The 21,063-nt window shown below is 41.0% G+C and overlaps 2 protein-coding genes across 4 annotated transcripts in view; one reads left to right on the forward strand and one right to left on the reverse strand.

The window, feature by feature from the left end:
• Window positions 1-8,333, reverse strand: part of B3GALT6 (beta-1,3-galactosyltransferase 6) — a 39,002-nt gene extending 30,669 nt beyond the window's left edge. Inside the window, exons 1-2 of one of the 3 annotated variants that reach the window (XM_065696733.1) lie at window positions 7,763-8,333; window positions 577-7,517 (exon numbers count right to left, since the gene is read on the reverse strand). In XM_065696733.1, the coding sequence (XP_065552805.1) occupies window positions 5,648-6,691 (1,044 nt within the window). In that variant the 5' untranslated portion in view covers window positions 6,692-7,517; window positions 7,763-8,333 and the 3' untranslated portion in view covers window positions 577-5,647. Of the gene's footprint in view, window positions 1-576 lie in introns of those variants that run through there. The other 2 variants (XM_065696732.1, XR_010616369.1) reach the window with 2 other exon arrangements.
• On the forward strand, window positions 8,025-20,981 carry SDF4 (stromal cell derived factor 4). The gene is made up of 7 exons (XM_065696731.1): window positions 8,025-8,206; window positions 8,935-9,306; window positions 13,862-13,998; window positions 14,467-14,580; window positions 16,747-16,905; window positions 17,991-18,166; window positions 19,624-20,981. Exons 2-7 carry the CDS (start codon window positions 8,999-9,001, stop codon window positions 19,798-19,800), a joined length of 1,071 nt encoding a protein of 356 aa, XP_065552803.1. The 5' UTR covers window positions 8,025-8,206; window positions 8,935-8,998; the 3' UTR covers window positions 19,801-20,981.
• Window positions 20,982-21,063: the final 82 nt, after the last annotated feature.

Consider the following 21,063-nt stretch of genomic DNA (forward strand, 5'->3'; position numbering starts at 1 on the left):
TATGCTTCCAAGGGTTTGGCAGAAGCAGCAAGAACACACACTACAGAGAATGGACTACCTACTTCACCAGCAGAAAGCTAGCGCTGTTCAAACTGCCTGAAGTGTTGACATGATTTCAGCAGATGTTACATTGAAAATATTTTCAGTTCTCTGTCAGAATATTGCTAGTATTTGGGGCTTTTTTTACATCAAATGGGACTATAGCCAATGGTGTTAATGGATGCCCAACTGCTTAAAATACTTCTTGGCTAAGACCAGAATCAATGTGCTTTTTAGCTAGAAAAACCCTTTTTCTAAGTGCCTTACAATTTAAGTCATGCCTCTATACTGCAACTAATGTAAGATCTGGATGATGAGGTACATTTATTTCTGTGTATGTGTGACCATGGCATCACTTCTGGGCCAGCAGCTCCTGCAGGGCTCTGGCATGTTGATTCATCATTATTACTGACCTCAACTGAAGCATTTTTGGGCAGTTGCTTAAGACTGAGCCAATTCTTTGTGCCTCCCAGTGGCATAACAAACTGAAAATAACCACACTTGTATCTTTTCCTACACAGCACAAGCCATCACCTATACAGCAAAAATCTTTTATTAAAACTCACAGCACACATCCTTTAGCCAATAAAGGCATACATGAAAGGACATAAATACATATACAACATACTTAGGCAATAACCAAGAGTTTCCATCATCACAGAGAGCTTCAGGTTTCGAGCAGTTTATTTCCTATAGAAATGCTCAGCAAACAAGCTGTGTGCCACACTCCACCCTCAAATGGGAAAGTTGTGGCTGCAAAACGTGCAATTTCATTCAACTGCTTAAAACGTACTCAGCACGGTACCCTACGCTACTTCTGGTTCATAAAGGCACATGGATGTAGTATCCTTCAGCTTCAAACAGGCTACAAGTACCAAATGAATCTGTTCCTAAGTTTTACTAGACATTAACTAAGTAGTATTAGAAAGAAATAACTGGTGTATTATGTTGGCATAAAGTAGTTCCAGTTCCAAGGTAAAAGCGTCTTACAGAAGCCAATTTGTAGCAACAGGCAGTGTGTTCAGTAGTGAACGTGTTGACATCTTGTCAAGCACACAGCAATATCAAAACCATATTTCAAATCTGATGCTGGAGCTGAGCTGAACACAAACTATTAGAAAAGCAAGTCTTAAAACGGCCTTCCCATGCTGCTGGGCTTTTATTTTATGTCCCCCTCAAATACTGGCGTTAACAGGTATGAAATACAAACTGAAATGCTCAAAAATGAGGCATTTCAACTCCAGAAAGTGGAATGTTTGTTAAAAGTATGACACACAGAAGCTGTATTTGAGCAAAATTCCAATTAATAGGGCTAGACATTCAGAAAGGAAAGTGTTTGCTTACAGGAATAGTAATTTCTAAGTTGGGTTTGTTTTTTAAGTCTTTAGCTGACTGTAGGAATTCTTAGAAGCTTGAGGGTTTAAGTGGAACTGTTTGTCTATTTACTATGGCAATTTATGGTTTAGCTGCTTATTTTTACACACATAACATTAAAATCACTGGAAAATAAAATCAACTTTCTAGTTGAGTTTATGCCATTGTCATCTTTAAATATTTCAGTATCAAGTCTCTAGGATATGATCACAGCAAAGGCATGTCATGAACCATTACCTTCTCTATTGTACCTACCAGCTTTGTAGAATGAGTCTGTAAATGATAACAAAAGGCTCAGGAGTGTCACAGATTAGCTCACTGGTACTCCTGAAGGGATGCCAACACAGGCAACTGTGTCAAGTCTATATAAGCTTAACTTCTTAACATGTAACACACTAACCTCTAGAAAAGCCAAAGGGATCATTTTCCCCATATTAATATTAAAAATGCAAAGTATTTCTGAAGAAAAAACTTGGAAACCAGGAAAAAATACTACTTAAAGAAATAATAAGCCCAACACATCACTAACCACTTGCCACTGAGAATGGCTACAAGAAAAAAGGTAAATCTGTTCCTGGGTAATCTTGTTTCACTAAGGCCAACAAGACAACTTTCCAAGCTACTATAGCTGCTATAAAGACCAAAACCTGGTTATTCCTCAGCAGCATTAAAACATCCTTTTAGATGCTGGACTCACTGAAGTCAGGCTCCTCTGTCTGACTTTCAAGAGAGATAAAGATAGTTTTCAAGTATAAAAATGTCATATATTAAACTTCTGAGATACTATCATGGAATCTAGTACCGAGCAGGTATGAACACAGCCTTTAATTACTATGTTTAAAATACACTATACATACGCTGTTCAAAATGTGCTTCAGATTTTGCTTTAAGCAAAATGGGCTCAGAAATGAAGTTTGGACTGAAACCTTGTTTTCAAACTTTAGTGACTCACTCATGCAATGCACAGATGTTTCATTACCCAAAATAACACTCGTAGGTCTTTCACATGCAAATACTTGCTAGTAAAATATGTATAAAATAATAATCCTGTAATAGTTAATGTTTTTCAGGGTTTTGCCACAGAACATGTGGGGGGTCTGTTCTCTTCCAAATGTTTCAATTTATTTTGAATGCAGGAAAAAAGTCTAAAAACTTTTACTTTTTTTCAGTTGAGTGGGATTGAAATCTAAGTGCTTTATTTGAAGGGAGGTGTCTACTAGGCAAATTAAAGCCATTTATCAAAGGACATGGATCTGTCACGCTTTCCACATTAATATGTTTTGCAACTCTTTTATAAAGGAAATAGTGTTAAGACAAGGGGGATGGCTTTAAGCTGTCAGAGAGGAGATTGAGATGAGCTCTTAGGCACACGTTCTTCCCTGTGAGGGTGCTGAGGCGCTGGCACAGGGTGCCCAGAGAAGCTGTGGCTGCCTCACCCCTGGCAGTGCTCAAGGCCAGGTTGGACACAGGGGCTTGGAGCAACCTGGTCCGGTGGAAGGTGTCCCCCCTGCCTGTGGCAGGGGTTGGAACTATATGAGCTTTAAGCTCCCTTCCAACACAAACCATTTTATGAGTTTAGGGTTCCACAGTTAGAGCAAAACATGGGTAACCTTAAACAGAAAATGGTATAACACAGCTGTGTCAGAAGATGTGAGAGTGGTCCCCATCACTTAAACTGTGCACTGGGGAAGCAATATGCTGTGCTGCTGTTGAGATCAGCTATGTATTTTAGGGTGCACAATAGCTCTGATGCAAGAAGATTTCTTAACTAGTAGATATTTATATGCACAGTGTTTTCCATGGGGTCAAATATCAGCTGGAGATCCAGCATTTCTCTCCCATTAATTCTGCTAGCTATGAAAACCACTTTTTTCTGAGGAGTGAAGATGGGAGTTGTGGTTTGGGGGAGTCAAAGTCAACAATGTAAACAGCTTCTGTGAGCACAGTTCTTGATGGAAATGGAGAAATGGTACATTCTACTAGCTCCAGAGACATGCAGCAGACTCTGATCTGCAGTTCAGATCCCAGTACTTTAAATAATGGCTTGTACACCAATAAATTCAAGCACTGCTTGATATGTAAAACTCCTGGACATAACAGTACCTCCTTAAATTTAAAATTATGTTTATCTATCCTATTTTTCCTATACAGAATACATTTTCAATAATTATAAATACTCACATTACAAGCATTTAATCACATATATACACACACAGTACTAGTGAACCCCAAATGGCAAATAGGTATTTTTGTTCTTAATGCTAAAAATCAATTGAAGTTTCCTGTAATCTTGTTAAATCCTTGTTTTGGAATAGCATACCTTGCTGCAAAGCACATCTGCTTAGCTTAATACATAAGCATGCATTAGAATGGCCACATGCTAAAATAACTTACTTTTTCTTCGGTATCTTAATTTGTTTTGGAAGGAAGTCAAAAGCTTTGTTCCAATTTTCAACATGGAGAATTATCCTCTGCAGAAAACTTATTCTTAATTGTCAACAAGTGGATTAAAATGAGTAACAAAACCCCCTCAGACTTGATTCCTTTGGTATGAATTGCTAATTTGCTAATTTGAGAGATATTAGTACCCTTTTCCTTTTAATTATTATGCAATTAGTGTCTTCCTGCAGACACTGACCTTGGGGGAGGAGGAAATGGAATTGTGTCAAAGTGCAGTGTGCAACAAACAGTAAAACTGATCATTAAGGATGCCCTTAAGGCATAAAAGTGAAAACTCTGCTTACACTGAAAGATCTTATGCTGACAAAGGTTACTGGAAGTCAGTTGCCCTGTACTAGTGCTGGAAAAGAAAGGATTTCTGTGTATTGGAGCACCTGCCATTCAAAAATGTTTGAATGATAAACAGGGTTTGAAGATAAGTAACATGATGAGATTGTGTGATTGTCCCGTCTGCATTTATTGTCCAGTACTGGATCTGATACTGACCAGCTCTATCAGTACAAGAATTACTTGTACTGGAGACAGGACTAAGAGGTCATGATCCCATTTATTGATGGGTGAATTGAGCACTTAGACCTCGTGTGATATTATTTTTAGTTCCACTAAAAGTGCTGTTGGAGAGAAAGAGGGAATTCATAAGAGTTGAGCTTTGAGCATCTACAGGTGACTGTTGTTGGAGCTGTTGGATTATTCTCCTTAGATTGCAATGTATCTCCTAAAAAGAGAGACAAGGTTCCCCCCAAACAGGAATTTGGGTGGTGGGGGAACCAATTTCTCTTGACAACACTCAGAGTTTACTTTCTTAGCTGAAGTACCCATATCAGGGCAATTATGTCTGAACTCTGAATAGCTTCCACTGATCTAATCCTGCTGATTTACACTTTACAGAAGTAACCCAGAACAACGTAAAGCTGAAGCCTACAATGTCTGACCTTGTAGTCATCAGTGAGATTACTTACTGGTGGGAGAGGAAATGTTTCTTCATACACAGGAGGATAAGCAAAAAACACCTACACCTAACAAGGCTAGCTTCATAGCATAACTATTTGCCCCCAAAATATGTTCTGTATCTGCCAAATACCGTAACTCATCCAACTTCCCAAATATTGACTTACCCTGTAGCTGCCAGGTAATTTATATACATGATTTCTTTAAAACAACAAAACAACAAGTTATACAGGTCTAATAATGCCATTCTTGTAAACTGGAGCACTGGCCAGAGAAAGAGGCTTTCTCCTCCCCTAACACAAATATCCTCCATAAAATTGTTCCCTTCACTTGACTGCTTGTGTCAATAACCAGCCACCTGCTCCCACTGGCATTAGCAGCTGATTTGCAGCCCCACTAGAACCTTCAAACCTTGCCAAGCTGCCACTTCGTCCTTGCCAAGAAATAAACAGCAGATGCTAGTTTGACAATTTTATAGCCAGCATAAAGGCCAGTCATGATCTTTAGCAAATAAATCTTCCAGCAACTTTTCATTCAAGTTATCCCCCCAAAACTTTTTGTACTATCCAAATCTTGCAACCTGTTACTTGCCTTCAATCCTGTCATCTGAGCCTTTCCATGCTTTTTGCCATCTATTTCTTTTTTTCTTTTAAGCATCTCTGCATCATCCCACATCAGTAGCTCTTAGGAGTTTCAGGATTTCATTGATTGTGACATAATGAAACGTGCAAAATCTTTAGAGTAATCTTTAAGCCCTAGTTACTGGGATTCTCCACAACAGTAACCAAGAGTCCACCAACATTCTGCCTTCTCCTTCCTCAGCCTTTCAAGGGATGCCATCCTTCCTTAGGCAACACTGTGAAGGAGGCACTCCCCAGTCATACATGTAGGAAAGCCTGAGCTTAACCTCCTCCTTACAGAGCTTTCCTTCTTTAGCCAGGGTCTGGTGCTTTTCCAGCATGTCCTCGATGCTTTGCTTATGAGTTACTATGTACTTATTGTTGCAACCTCGTGACTTATACTCGGTGTCAAAGCGAGGGTCGTGCACTCTCTTCACGTCAATGGGAGCCAGCCACACGCCCAACGAGACATCTTCACTCTGCCACATGTTCAGGTAGTCCCTGCTAATACGCAAGTAGTGAACCAGATCAGCAGAAATCACGTAACCACCGCCAAGAGCATAGGGTAGGTAGTAGTCACAGAGCACCCAGGCACTCTCCTTCCATTTGCCACCAGATTTCACTCGACCACGGCCGGAAAAGAAGCCCCAATAGAGGCGACGTGGCTCCTTGGCTCTCAGCTCTTCCACGAGCACATCCAAGCGGACAAAGGTATCGTCATCGGCCTTTAGGGCAAACTGAAAGTCCAGGTGCAGATCCAGCCAGACATACGTGGCCAGGACTTTAGCAGTCAGGTTCTCGTAGGAATCCCGCAGCTCTGGCAGGAGGAGGAGGTCTCTGTGCCGGCTCTGCTCCAGCTCCAGGCTACGGAGCTCATCTGCCCCGAGCCCCGCTGTGCCAATGACAAAGCGGCTCCAGACATCATCGTGAGGTGGGCGCCCAGTGCCCGAGAGCCACGTGCTGCGGATGATGCTGCGCCGCTCACTGTACTTGGGGCCACTAGTGATGAGCACGGCCACGAAGGCGGTCTCCTGAGGGGAGGGTGGCGGGGCTGCGGGGGGGTGCTGGCCCCGGGCACCTCGCGGAGGCAGGGCCGCGGGCTGGTTGTGCGGGAGCCCGCGAGGGGCTGCCAGAGGTCGGAGGCCCTCGGAGGTGCACTTGGCCAGGTAGAGCAGGACCACAGCGAAGAGCGAGAGCCCGCCCAGGCCCAGGGCCGTCTTGTGGCGGCACAGCAGCCGCAGCGGCTTCATGGCCGCGGGGCCTCGACCTCCCTTCCAGGCCCCGTCACTAAGGTTTAGGCGGGAACGGCAGAAGGCCCAGCCCCGGGGGCTGGAGCGACGTACGGCCGCCGAGAAAGGACAAGCTTCCTGCGGGAGCCCTCACCGCGCTTCGCCGTGCCTCAGAGGTGGTTTCATGCCTCCGGCCTGCTTCTCCTCGGGGAAGCTCCGGGACAGGGCCAGTTCGGCTCCCGCGTACCTGCTAGGCCTCCCGCCGGGGCTCGCTGTACGCTGCCGCTCCGCTCGCCGCTGGCCTGCTACGGGAAGGAGCAGGAGGCGTGGCCGCGCCCCGCACCACCTGACCGTAGACGGCGGCGCCTTGCGGTGGCCATCTTGCAACAGGGCATATGAAGCCGAGGCGGTGCCATTGTGGCTCCGGGCGCGCCGTGGTGGGCAGCGGAGCAAACGTGGCTGCCCCTGTGGTGGTTCTGGTGCGTGGCGGTGCTCGTCCTTGCGGCACTGCTAGCACGTAGTCTTGTGAAAGCAGTCGTGTGTTAGGAACGTTCTGATCCTGTAAGGATTGCCAGTACTGCATTACATACAGAAAGCAGTAATTTAACGGCTCCCAAGGAAAATAGGTGAGAAATAAGCGCAATGCTGGAGATGGATGTATAGCAAGGGAAAAGCATCCTGGCAGGGAATTATAACATGTGGAGGAGTTCCGCTTTATTGTTAACTGACATAAGAAGGATCATCATTTGCTGAGGTAGCTTTGGAGAGGATGTCTTCAGCACTGGAGCAGGTCCAGAGAAGGGCAACAAAGGTGGTGAAGAGCCTGGAGCACAATGATGAGGAGCACCTGAGGAAATTGGGGAGTTTAGGTGGGAGAAGGCTCAGGGAGGATCTTCCCGCTTTCCTTAACTGCCTGAAAGGGAGTTGTAGTGAGGTGGGGTTGCTCTTTTCTCTCTAGTAACAAGTAATAGAGAAGATAAAACGGCCTCAAGCTGCACCAGGGGAGGTTTCAATGGAGATGAGGAACAATTCTTTCCCCAAAAGGTGCTCAGGGCAGTGCTGGAGTCACTTGTCCCTGAGGTGTTCACACACCGTGCAGACGAGGCCCTCAGTGCCATGGGTTAGTGGTAACCTTGGCAGTGCTGTGAACGGTTGGACTTGACGATCTTCAAGGTCTTTTCCAACCCATTTGATTCCATGATTCTGTGTGAGGAAGTGCCTTCAGCTCTTCAGCACTCAGCGAGTTCTGCTTGCCCTCCTCACCGGGCCCGCCGTGAAGGGAAATGGCGGCTGCTCCTCAGAGCGCTTTTTGCCCTGCTCCAAGATGGCCGCTCGTCGCCCCTCACGCACGCGTGGCGTGCTGACGCAGTTCCCGCCCAGCGCCCGCGCCCCGCTCCCGGTCCCTCAGCCCGTGCTTGTTGGGCGGGAGCGGGCTCGGGGCCGCTCCAAGCGGAGCTGCCGGGGCCGCGGCCCTTCTGTCGCGCTTCTCAGAGGCTGCTTCCCCCTCCTGCAGGAAAAGGGCACCCGGAGCTCTCGGTGAGTGCGTGTCAGGCTCCCCTTCTCCGTCTGTGGTTCCTGCCCGCGGGCCGGGTGGGTTTTCCCTGTCCCGGGGCTGGGCCTCTGGGGTGCGGGGGTTTTGTGCTCCGCAGCGCGCTAACGGGGTCCTGCCTCTGTGCCTGCGAACTCTTTTGTGGCAGAGGTTTTCGGACGCTGGCAAGCAGGGCATGACAGGTCCGCCCCTTTGGTTGCTTTTTCCTGCCGGCTGTTTCCTGTGTCTTTCCAGCTCCCCTTCATGTGATGGCATTTGTAACCCTGTGTCTCTCAGACTTACCAAATTCATGGAATGGTTTGTGTTGGAAAGGAGCTTAAAGCTCGTCCAGTTCCAAGCCCCTGCCACGGGCAGGGACACCTTCTGCTAGAGCAGCGTGCTCCAAGCCCCATCCAACCTGGCCTTGAACAGGGAAGAATTTCTTCCTAATGTTTAATCCAGATCTCCCCTCTATCAGTTTAAAGCCCACTTGTCCAGTCCCTGCAGGCCCTTGTCAAAAGTCCCCCTCCATCCTTCTTGTAGTCCTCTGACAGAGGTTACAATTGTCCAGGCTGAAAACAAGCACAATTAATCTCTTGGTGCATATTTATTATTTAACAGGCTTTTTAATTCTTTCACAGCAAATGTGTGTATAGATTCTGAATTTTAGGAGTTTTATTGATGACATAATGTTCTAGAGTTGAATTTGCATGTGCTTTTTCCTTTTTGTTTTTAGATCATTTAATCCATTCACAGAAATTTAACCAGCCAGTACTTTGAATTAAAAGGAAAAAAAAAAAATGATGTCAAGACAGGCCTTTCTCTGCAGTTTGGGATCTCTGTATTTGTCCCTTCTGTTTGTATTTCTCCTCATGGATGTTTATGCAAGGCCTGCAAATAATTCAGCCCTCAAAGAAAAGCCAGCTGACAGTAAAGATGAGAATGAGATCTTGCCCCCAGATCACTTGAATGGGGTCAAAATGGAGATGGATGGACACCTTAACAAGGAATTTCATCAAGAAGTTTTCCTAGGAAAAGAGATGGAAGAGTTTGAGGAAGACTCAGAACCCAGAAGAAATAGAAAGAAGCTCATGGTCATCTTTTCCAAGTAAGTTTTTGTACGTTGCCATGAGCAGTGCAGCCTCTTTCTCTGGTTTCAAGTAAAATTTGCAAGTTTTTCTGTAGTATTCAAAACCTGTGATGATGAGGGGAAAAGCATCACACTATAAGCACTGTGTTCTTGTTACTAAGGTATGAACATACCTGTGTAAACCATCCTCAGGAGTGAGCATGGAAATGGTATAATAAAACGTACTGACATATGGATGAGAGTGTGGTAGATAAACTAACAGTTGCTTTCTGTTCATGAAACTTCCTAGTAGATGCTGAGTGTCTAAAATGTCAGTGTTTGAATGAAGTACATGAAGGGTAAAAATAATTGTGCCTAACGGCATATACCAAGAATTCAGAAATTGACGTGACAGTTTTCTGTATGAAGTGTTGTTAACATTTAATTCTTTAGAATTTAGAAAAGAGAATGAAGTATGAGAATAGAAAGATTAGATTTTTCTTTTTGTAGCCTTTTCGAAGCCTTTGTCCGTATCTTTACTTGGTGTAAAACTACTTCTAGACATTAAAGTATTTTTTCTTTTATAAAGCATTTCTTGTGCTAGGTAAGGTTTGTGTCAGCTGATGAACTGTCAGGTGCTTGAAGGTCACTTAATGGAATTGGAAATCAAAGTCAGTGCATACTTTTAGACAATAGGTGGCAGAATTTGCTTTATTTGCCTTTTTGCAATGGAGAATTAATTTTATTAGAACAGTTTCAATTACATTGGTGCTTCTCATGCTCATGATGGTGTGTGGATGCTCTTATACTTGAAATCAAATGAGAAGGCTTAACAAAGCTTTTTTTTTTCTGCAAACTTTTCATTAACAGGGAAAAAATATCAATAATAACATTGGTGTTCTGCTGAATAAAGTTGCTAAATGAAACAGGCAAACCAGAGTGCCTTTCTCATATAGAGCAGAATCCTTTATTACTGTGTCTGCTTTTCAGACCACTCACTTCATTGGGAGGATATATCCAAATACTAAGATTGTGCTCAGAAGATTTAATTTTCTTTATTGCTATATGTTTATTGGAAACACTCAGTGGGTAGTTAGTGATTGTCATTCACAAATTGCAAACTCCATTTCTGCCTCTTTGTGATGAAAGAGTCTTAAGCAGCTTAAAAGCAGTTGGATTCAAGATCAGCTTCACTCAGATACAATTACATTCCATCAGATGATTAGAAATATAGAACAGCATTCTGAGGAATTCACTTGCTTTCTAGACACACTTAAAGACTGAAAAGAGAAATAGTGTAAATGTCTGTGGAAAGCTAGGAAGTTTAAATTTGTCGTCAATGATATAGTTTAAATCAGCCTGGAATCTGTGGGTTCTCTTTTGTGTTACTGTATGGTGTAGTTTGGCTTGTGAAGGTGGGTGTTGATAGCAGGGGAGGAGGAAGGATATTAAAAGCAATCAGTTGTGTTTATGGTGATGCTGATTTTGCTAAATCGGTGGCATTGGGTACTAGGCTTCAGTTTATTGCTTCTGAGGGTCACAACTTGTAAATTGAATTGCATGTACTGAACAAAACTGATAAAGTGAAGAAGTCTGTAACGTGTGCTTTCTGCCAGGGTGTGTTTGTGGTGATGGAGTTACGTCTGTGAGTCTGAAAGTTGCATCTCCTTCTATCAGTTGCATTTTGCTGATGTTTTCAGCTACTGAGCAGCAGTCCTAGTGGTGATTTAAAAATGAAAAGCTTTGTGTTAGCCAAGTGCCTTACCCTGATGGTCATTCATCAGGACACAGGCTTAAATAGCCTTCTGCATACTACTGCAGTGTACAGAGGTTTTTTGGTTTTAATTCCCCTTGTTTAAAAGTCATAAACTTACTCTTTCCAAAAGCAGAACTCCTTCTGAATCCCCCAGTGCTCGTAAGTGTAGCTCTGATAGACTCCACAGCTGGGACTGTTTGTGTTTGGACTGCAAGGAGAGAGTGGTTTGCGTAATATCCATGCCCTCTTTCTTAATTTCAGTTTGCCTCATAGTCTACCACAGCATTTATTTCTACTGGTATGCATTCTGTCTGTGGTGGGAAAGTGCTGGTAATGACAGCCAATGTTGGACAATAGCAGGTAGAATAAAGAATGAAGTGACATTTTAAGTATTTCTGCTTTAATGTCTTTGGTTTAGATTACAGATTTGTGTTACTCAGTTAAAAACCTGTTTACGCTTTGTGCCATTGGAAGCTTTTAAGTGATGTGTGCATCCTGATTTTTTTTTTCCCTAACCCACACATTTAAATATACATTTAATGCATTTTGCACACCTACCATCTAACATAGAGCTTTGCTTTGTTTTCTGTTCTTAAAAAATTTCTGGGTCTGTGTTTCATTATTTGGATGAAACAAACCAATTCTAAAATGATATGCATTAGATACTCAAAGAAATTGTTATCTTTAGTTCTCTGGGTAAGAACACTGCCTTCCTGCTCCCTCCAGTATGTTGTAAATTGGCAAGATATCCTTGCTTGGATTCCTCTTGTTTTCTTGAACTTAAATTCTTTCTTGCCAGTACTTATTCTTTGGCATTTTTTTAAGGAGCACATTAGAATGTACTGTTCATTACTCACATCCTTTGTGTGCTCAGGCCTGTCTGCCATAGAAGACTGATTGCCCATCTCAGTGTTAAAATCAGTTTTCCATGACTTCTCAGTATGAGATTGTTCAGCCACATGTAATTATCTAAGCTTGCCATTATTAGTGGAAATGTTTTCAGTAGCCTGTTCTGTATGAGATGGTTACCTGAGGAAGCGTGGCCAGTCTTTTGTTTTTATTGCCTTAGGTGGTAACCTCACAGCAGGACCACATCTTATATTTCGTACAGTCATAAATATTCCTCTTGGAAGCAGAAGTGCTGTTCATGGCCAGCAGAAGGATTTCAGCTCCCCTTGTACAGTGAATGTCTTTTAGTTCATGAAAATCTGAGTCACTGGAGACTTCTGCTCTCTGGGTAGCAGAACAAAGGTGTACTTTCATGACCTGGAAGAGCAATAAATGGGATGTTTCTTACCTTTTCCCCAGTTACAAAGTCATTTATATGGAAAGTACAATTAGAGAGTAGTGAGTTTGGTGGCTTTGATCTAAGGAAACTAGGATGTTAAATGTTGCGGGAGAAATGCTTTGTTTTCCCTGCTCATTTTTGATGGTACCTGTTCCGTATCGCACTCCACATTATTCACCTGTACGTGCAGGGTGGTGTGAGTGGAGTGTGACCATTTTACTGGTCTTGTCATACTGAAAAGTTGCTAATAATGAACGTGCTCGTATGTGTGAGGAGAGATGTGATACAATATTTAAACCCACTCATTCTGCATTTATTCTTAGAGCTAAGTATTGTAGAAGATTATTTGTTATGTGGCTTAAGCTTTTAACATTTAGTTGACATTTAAAGGGAAATCACATTTAATAACTTGAATTTCAATGATAACACTTCAGTACTGCTAAGACAGCAACACAAACAGATAAAAAAGCCAAAGTTAAGCTGTTTTTTTCTGTGCATTTGCCTTTCCCCCCCCCTCTCTTCTTTTGTGTGTGTGTTTATGGTGGTTTGTTGTTCTAATTGAACAAGAGTGGTTTTGGTGTGTTTTAAATAGAATCTTGCCTCTTAAGTGTTAGTGATGGCTTTTTGATTTTAAATAATGTATTGTTTCAAAATAAATACTTAATGATATCCTCAGAAAAACCAAACCTTTAAAGTGGCATGTTATGGTTTTGTGTTCGGTCTTCAACTGTAATTTGTATGTTATTTCATTTTAATGAAATACCCATTAATGGAATTGCTGGTATGGCAGTGCATCTGAGTACAATAAAGCAATATTGATAGTCCATTAAGGAATAAAATGGATTGTCAGATTGGACGTTTACTGATAATTTAGTCAGGCAGAAAAAGTTTAGTTCTGTAGCTTGAAGTATTAAACAGTTTGGAAGTCCTTGTGCTATATTTTCATAGAATCACAGAATACCAAGTTGGAAGGGACCTTAAGGATTGCCTGTTCCATCCTTTCTTGGCAAAAGTACCATTTTGCTTGTTTTTAATGGTTGTGGCAGTTGTCATCTAGGCAGACACAGGGGTTGCAGCTCTTGGAAGATAAAGGTAAAAAGGACTTGGGAAGCATAAATTGAGATAATGTTAGAGAAGAAATTTTTCAGTCATGACAGTCTGCAGCAGCTGGTGGTTGGCAATTCTGAACTAGTATGAAATAAACTAATTTTGATGTATTTCTGGTTTCCTGTACTTTGAAAATTTACTGAAAAACCTAATATTGAAATGAGTTAACTTACACCAAAGTGAAGTATGGCTGAATGCTTTTCATTGGGTAGTAACCTAGGTGTTGTAATTACTTAAGTTTAACTATGAAATAAAGGACTAACTTGCTACTTGTACATTCTTTGAACTATAAACACCTTCTCAGAGAGGGTTATAAATACACTCTTTTCTGTAGCAACCTATGTTACTGTTGAATAAAGTAAATAAGTTACAATCTAAAAATACATTACATGTTTGCCCCTGTCAATCTCCAAATCTAAACCTTGTTTGCTATTTGTCTGTAGGGTGGATATAAATAATGATAAAAAGATAGGTGCCAAAGAGATGCAGCGCTGGATCATGGAAAAGACAGATGAACACTTCCAGGAAGCTGTGGAAGAGAATAAAATGCACTTCCGAGCTGTGGACCCTGATGGTGATGGTAAGATGAATGATTTCCTCCATCTCCTGATGATGTCTTCAGTCTCTTGCTAGTAGCCAGACCTGCTCTTCAAATGTGCTGTGACAAAATGCAAGTTCTTTTGGTCTGCATGTAATCGTGAGATTTGATCCCTACACAAGACAATAAAGCAAAGAAGTAACGTGCTCCAGTCAGAGTGGTAGTTTTGTGTTGACTGCTGTGTTATTTCACTTGTGGTCATAGGAAATTGTGGCTCTGCCAGGGATGGGGTAAGGATGGTGGCAAAAATGGCTTATTTTCACAAGGCCTGTGTGGTCTAAAGAAACATAAAAGTAAATTAGGTGATAATTTTCATATTGCCATTCATAAAGCTTAATGTGATGGTTATGGAGCTGAGCCAAAAGAATTTAGCACCTACTCTTTTAAGTGATAAGAAAGTTTGTTGTTAAGCATGTTATACCATGTCTGAGATAAGGCTCTTTCTTACAGGCCATGTGTCCTGGGATGAATATAAAATTAAATTTTTGGCAAGCAAAGGTTTTAATGAAAAAGAGATTGCAGAGAAGATCAAAAACAATGAAGAGTTGAAAATAGATGAAGAAAGTAAGTGCAGAGCGTTGGTGTGTGTTTTTCTTTTACATTCATAAAACCTGAATGTCAAAACTGTTCTTAAAATGAGATGAATGTTTCAATATTCTGCTTCTACACAAATACAGACTGTGTAAATCATTACACAGAAACACTAAATTTCTTTCCAACTCAAATCTGCCTTCCCAACACTTTTGACCTAAATACTTAACACTAAATAAAATTAATTGCTTAATTGTTACTACCTGTTTGAATAGTTTTCAGGTAGTTACATTTAAGAGTCTGCTAAAATTTGTCAGACCTGTGTTGTCTGTGGACCTTTACATTGTTAATTGAGGAACGAGGACCCTTCTTGCTCCAAATGAAAGGGAGCTGCTTTAAAGAATCCCTGTTCTAAAATTCAGAAGGGGTGTATGTGCTACCAGTGTTATGTTTAAATAGGTGCAGGCTTAGGCACTGCAAAGCATACTGGAACAGCAGAAGGTTGCCTAGCAGTTATTTCATCTGAGTTCTCTTTATAGAGATTGATTTTTTTTTAGGTTAGTGAGATTGTTTCTTCCTTATTACTTCTGAAACTTTCGATTGAATCTGGCTTGGTATAAACTTGCAACAAGAGAGTACTCTCCCTGCCCCGCTGTCTGAAAGGGTTTAAACTTACAGTTAAGTAAAGCACGAAGCCTTAGCCTTTCCTTGCAGGAATTAGTCATTTTAAAGTGGGTTATGTTGTTATATTTTCCATTTATCAAAAAGCAACTAAAATGCAAATGGACCTTTGACTTTTCTGGCAGGGAAAACACCTGTGCAGCGTGTTCTATGACAGTGTGGTTAACTACAGTTTACAGGAATGCTCATCAGATTAAAGATTTGCTGAATAAGGGAAACAGGTACATAATAGTCTTTCTACCTAGGTAGCAAGCATTGTTTGGGAAAGTCACATTAGTTATCTACTGCTTGCTGAGGAGAATAGGCACAACTTGTTTTCATATTATAATGCAATGTAAAGGTACTTTTGTTTTGGCCTGTATAATAAAAAAGAACAACTTGTGGATCTTAAGATATGTTCTGAGTCCTGCACAGAAGCATGCTACATTTTGGATGCCAGGGCAAAACTAGGGACACAACTTCATGTAACTTAGGGTTAAATAAAGGTTTCAATGATGACTGACAGTTGAGTTTCATTTAAGGCTGAGTAGGAAAGGTAGGCAAAAGGGAGACTGACTTGTGACTTCTAACATTTGGGGCTGGCTACACTGGAAGACCATAAGCAAGTGATTTGTCTATTCTGTAGTTACTTACGTCCTTGGTGTAACTAAAACTTGCCTTTTACAAACTTGCCCTAAGATTCATTTTCAGGCTCTGAAGGTTTTCTTTACTCTTCACAAGAAAACATTCACTGAAGACTTAACTCTTCATTGCAACTGTATTATTGCAATTAGTAGTGTAAACTCAGCAACCAAGAGCATGCAGGAGCTATTTAAGATAGTTCATTAAAGTAATAAAAAATGTTTGTATGAAAACTGTAGTCTTTCAGAGTGTTTTTAAGACTTGTGAGCAGCAATTGCTTCAGCTTTGTGTTTGTTAATGTAGTTTGCAGATAAGCAGCGTGTGCTACAGGCAGTACTTTTTTCCACTGTGTCATTTAGAAAATGCCTACACCAGAAAAAGAATACCCTGCACAGGTGTTTTTTCCCTGTTTAGTTATGTTCAGGACCATTAGGTATACATAATGTTGAAAAAATGTAGAAAACAAAGATGTTTTGTTCAGAAGAAAGGTACTACTGATATTCAGGCAGGCAAAAGTTTTCTGTTGGTAATGGGCTTCAAAATATGAAAATAAGAAAGGGGAGCAAGTTGGATTATTCATACCTCACCAGAGCCAGCTAATGGTACTGGTAGGATGATACTTTTCAGTTGATATGCTGAGGTTTGATACAGGTGTAGTTAAACCTTTGGTTTCATCGCCTAATTTCAGTTTGGTTATTTGGTTAAAGGACTTTTCCTAGCACAAACTAGACTAAGCTGATTGCATTTTGTTTTCCTGCTTTCCCTGGGAGTTGAGCTGTAAAATAACTGGTCCATAGGTCATTATTGCTTAAACAATTCAGTGTCCGAGGAAGGTATATTTTAAGAACTTTAAGTAGATTGAACATGATAGCTTTAATCTTCTTCTTACATTTCTAGCACAGGAAGTTCTAGATAACCTGAAGGATCGGTGGTACCAAGCTGACAACCCACCTCCTGATCTGATGCTGAATGAAGAAGAGTTCTTGTCATTTCTCCATCCAGAGCATAGTAGGGGGATGCTGAAGTTCATGGTGAAAGAAATCATCCGAGATTTGGGTATGCCATTTTAAAACATCTTTCTTGGGAGCTGTTTAATTGCAAACCATTTTATTGGGTAGGTGTTAGGTCATTGCGCTGTCATGGGTCTATCTGAAATTTTGGCATAGCTTGTTTGCTCTCTTCTACATACTTTGTAATGTGATCAGTAAGAAAACCAAACCGTTAATGCTAGCATCTCTGGAGTTGTCTATGCCTCTCTCAAGACTAGTCTCTGGATGTTAAAGAGCAGCACAGTATTTATTGTATATTAGAAAGTTACACTGACTACTTCTACAAAGAAGTTCAGCTGATGCTGTGTCACACTGAAGTGCTTCTGCACTGGAGGGTCACTGTAGCATAGTATAAAAGGTTTTATAGTTGTAACATACTGTAAAATGCATTAATGTGAGTGTTCCATGAGGAGGGCAGTTACAGTTTCATATTTCCCCAGCCCCGCAACTGAGTAAGAATCAGGATGTACAGTCCTGAAATTGGAAAGTAATGGTTGAAGTTCCTAAGAAAATAGTATTTTTTTCCTTAAATTCATAAGTATCGGCACACTTTTTTTCTACAGAGTCACTAGTGATGCATATTTAAACTGCTAGAACACCTGGAGTAAACAAAAAGAGAGCTATGACTTTGCTAGTTGTTAGCTTCAAAAATATGAAGACTTTCCAGTGATACGTATGTGAAGCACACAGCCAAAACAACTTCAGTACAGTCATTTGTGAGGGGTAATTTGTGTGAATGTTAATACGAGGGGAGACTGGATACAGCTGCAAGAAATGCCTGTTGGGTAGATTGTAGATTAAAAAAGAAAAAGGCTTAACTTGCCACCTGGTGTGTCCTTCAGGTCCAGAAAACCTCTACTGATTCGTATGTTCATATGTTTTTTAGCCTTCTAAAACATTGTATGTGTACCATAATGCAGAGAGGTTTTGGCAATCCAAAGCTATAAATGGTAACTATTCTCTGCTACAGTCAGGGTTGTGGACTGCTGGAACCAGGCAGAGTGTACCAGTGACATCTCAGACAGGAAGGAATTTCTCATTTTAGTGGGCATTCAGCAGACACTTTTCACTTCCTCTGTCCTTCTGTTGTAGATCAAGACGGAGATAAGAAACTCACCCTTTCAGAGTTCATTTCGTTGCCTGTTGGTACTGTAGAGAACCAGCAAGCTCAAGATGTTGATGATGACTGGGTAAAAGATAGGCGAAAGGAATTTGAGGAGGTGATTGATGCTAACCACGATGGTATTGTTACAATGGAAGAGCTGGAGGTAAGTCTTCCTCAAACAGTTCTACTGCTTTTAAAACCAATAACAAGGTTTTGAATTAACGGTACAGTGTGTGTGTGTCTACTGCTACTTTGGATTGCTTGCAGATAGTGTTACACTTTTTGTTCCCCTCCAGCGGAGGGGAAGTTTTCCTATCCTAACTGTTATTCACAGGTATGCTTTTAGGGTTTTTTTGTCACAGAGACACTTCTATGGGTATGGAGCATATGAAAGCAAGTCACAACCTTCATTAGGTGCCCTGGTTAATGGGCAGTGAGTCATACTTTCAGTTGCAAAAGGAGTAACTGCAACTTATGTATTAAAGAAAACAACCCCAAAATAAACCAGAAAAGCCCCAGTGACCAGCAAACCTTGGGGCCCAGGAGCCTAGAAAACAGCAGAGATCTTTTTCAGAGTGTTTTTCTTTTTTAAAACCCCTTCTTCTATTAATTCTGTCTGCAGAAGAGTCTATGAAACAACACAGAATACTTTGCACCCTGTAGTTGTGGCAGTTTTGTGGCCAATGGAAGAGGTTCATGGTTCACTTCTGGCTTTTTTCCCTTTCTGGCTGCAGGAATGTACTTTGAGTAGCAGAATTCATACTGCAGCATAGGCAGGTGAAAGGAGAACCTCTCAAATGTTTGTCTTCTCCCTGAGACAGGGTGAATGTTGAAGGTCATAAGCTCAGGATGCAAATAATGTGGGTATGAACATAGTGCTAGTATGGATAAACAGTTATTTTGTAACATAGACAATGTTAATAACCTTTTAATAGATAATTTTCTTCTAAAAATAGCCGTTTTATCTGTGAAGTCTTTTTATACGTGTATGCACATAGACACATGCTCTTAACATATGTCACGTCTGGAAAGAACTGAAGATGATCTTACGTCTTTTACATCATGAGCTAAAGTGCACTGCTTGGAAACTATTCATCTGTTTCAGGTTAGGTAAAGGAGCAGAATGCTTTGTTTCTGAGGCTTGACCTCAGAATGTCTGCCTGCAGGTTTAAAATGAAGCAAGACAATTTTAAATCCAACATCATTCTAAAAACCTATGTAAGAAACAAGAAAATACATCTGTATTGGTCATACAGATCAATAGTGTGCCACTTTTTCATTTTGAATTGGCATTTCTTCACAAAACCCCACCAGATTTGATAGTTCAGTTTGCAACCAGTACATCAAAGATATTTTTATTTTATACACTGACATAAGGTGTGAGAAAATCTGGATTTCTGTTAGAACAGCCAAGGGAGCAATGAATGGAAAAATAGCAAAGAGAATAGAAGTATGTCCGTTGAAAAGCTGAGCTACCGCTTTTTTCCATGACTTATGTTCACTTTGGGATGGCTTAGTTGGTCTCATAATTGCTGAAGCTTATCTAGAGCTAAGGTTCATCATTCTGATGTGTAGGAATGTGTGCTTAGTCATTGACACTCATTTTCTTATTTGTTTTAGGAATATATGGATCCTATGAATGAATACAATGCCCTAAATGAAGCAAAGCAAATGATAGCAGTAGCAGATGAAAATCAAAACCATCACTTAGAGCTGGAAGAGATCCTGAAATACAGCGAGTACTTCACAGGCAGCAAGCTTATGGACTATGCACGTAATGTCCATGAGGAGTTCTGATCCTGCTCACTTTTCCAGAGCTCTGAAGCACTTTCTTGTTTTCAAAAAAATAAAACCACAGGAAAAAAAGAAAAGAAATCCAACTCCCAAACAGACAGAAAGTTACTTTGCTGCTATCTGTGTTATATGCCTACAGTGTGTTGTCCTAGACTAAAACATAGTCTGTCTGTACATAAGATCTACAGCGCTGTTGCCTTCGGTATGAGGGAAGAAAATCTGTCCATAAACGATGAGGCAGGTCCTGGACTACATGAGTTCACCCTGGTTTGTACAGTTAATCCAGCTGAAGTTTCAGCTGCTTTTGGTTAATCATGTTTGGTGGAGGCTTAAATATTTAACTCTTCTTGTTGCCCTCATAGCTGCTGATCCATGGAAATCACAAATAACACTGAGAGATGCTGGCTTTGGTAAAGGCAATTGTGGTTCACATGTGTGTTCTGACCCCGTGTCCATGTCTGAGAGCATCTATGTGTACACTGATTTGCTAGGATTTTTCTCAGTGTGTCTCAACCTACTTACGTATTGTTGAGGATTTAATACTTTTTAATAAGTTCTCCCTCCATTGCTAAGCTATTTCTAGGAGCTGTGGGGAAGAACTTACTTTAAATGTTGGACAGAAGCTCTTCTGCTTCTGGTTGAAAAGGAAAATTGGTTTTATAGTGTGGCAGGATTTGAGTTTGTGACTACACTGGGAATGTGGGAAAACGGCTTATGTCTTTAAAAATCAAGTTTCATTCTAAAATCAAGCAATGTGGAAGGTTTCTTTGTGGACTTAAAGATGTTGGAGAGAGCAGTAGGATTCCCTTAGGTGTATGGTTACTACTTAACTGGAATTAATTTTTAAACCTACTAAACTTACTTGCCTCTGTCCAAATGAATGATGCTGATGAACTCGTGAATGATGAAGCTGGCAGAAATACAGGCTTTGCTTTTGAACTGCTCCTGCCAGAGCAATGTACAGTCAGCGCTTGGGAAGCTTTTTAATCTGTCTGGTTTTGGGTAGTCTCTGAAAGCATCTTGCAACACAAGGGTCATATCCACTACTGTCTAAAACAGAAAATGTATTTTTACTCTGGTTCCATCGTTACTGTAACAACCCCTCTTTTGGAAGGGTTGCCTGAAAATCCAAGTGAGATGTTATATTTGATTAAATTTATTCTCTTAATATAATGTAAATACAAGTATTGCTGTCTGTTTCTGTTTCACTATTCCCTCTCTCTTTTTTTTAATTGGATTTTTTTTGTTATTTTTGTGAAATGGCTT

Source organism: Lathamus discolor, chromosome 16 (assembly GCF_037157495.1).
Source record: "Lathamus discolor isolate bLatDis1 chromosome 16, bLatDis1.hap1, whole genome shotgun sequence".
NCBI lineage: Eukaryota > Metazoa > Chordata > Aves > Psittaciformes > Psittacidae > Lathamus > Lathamus discolor.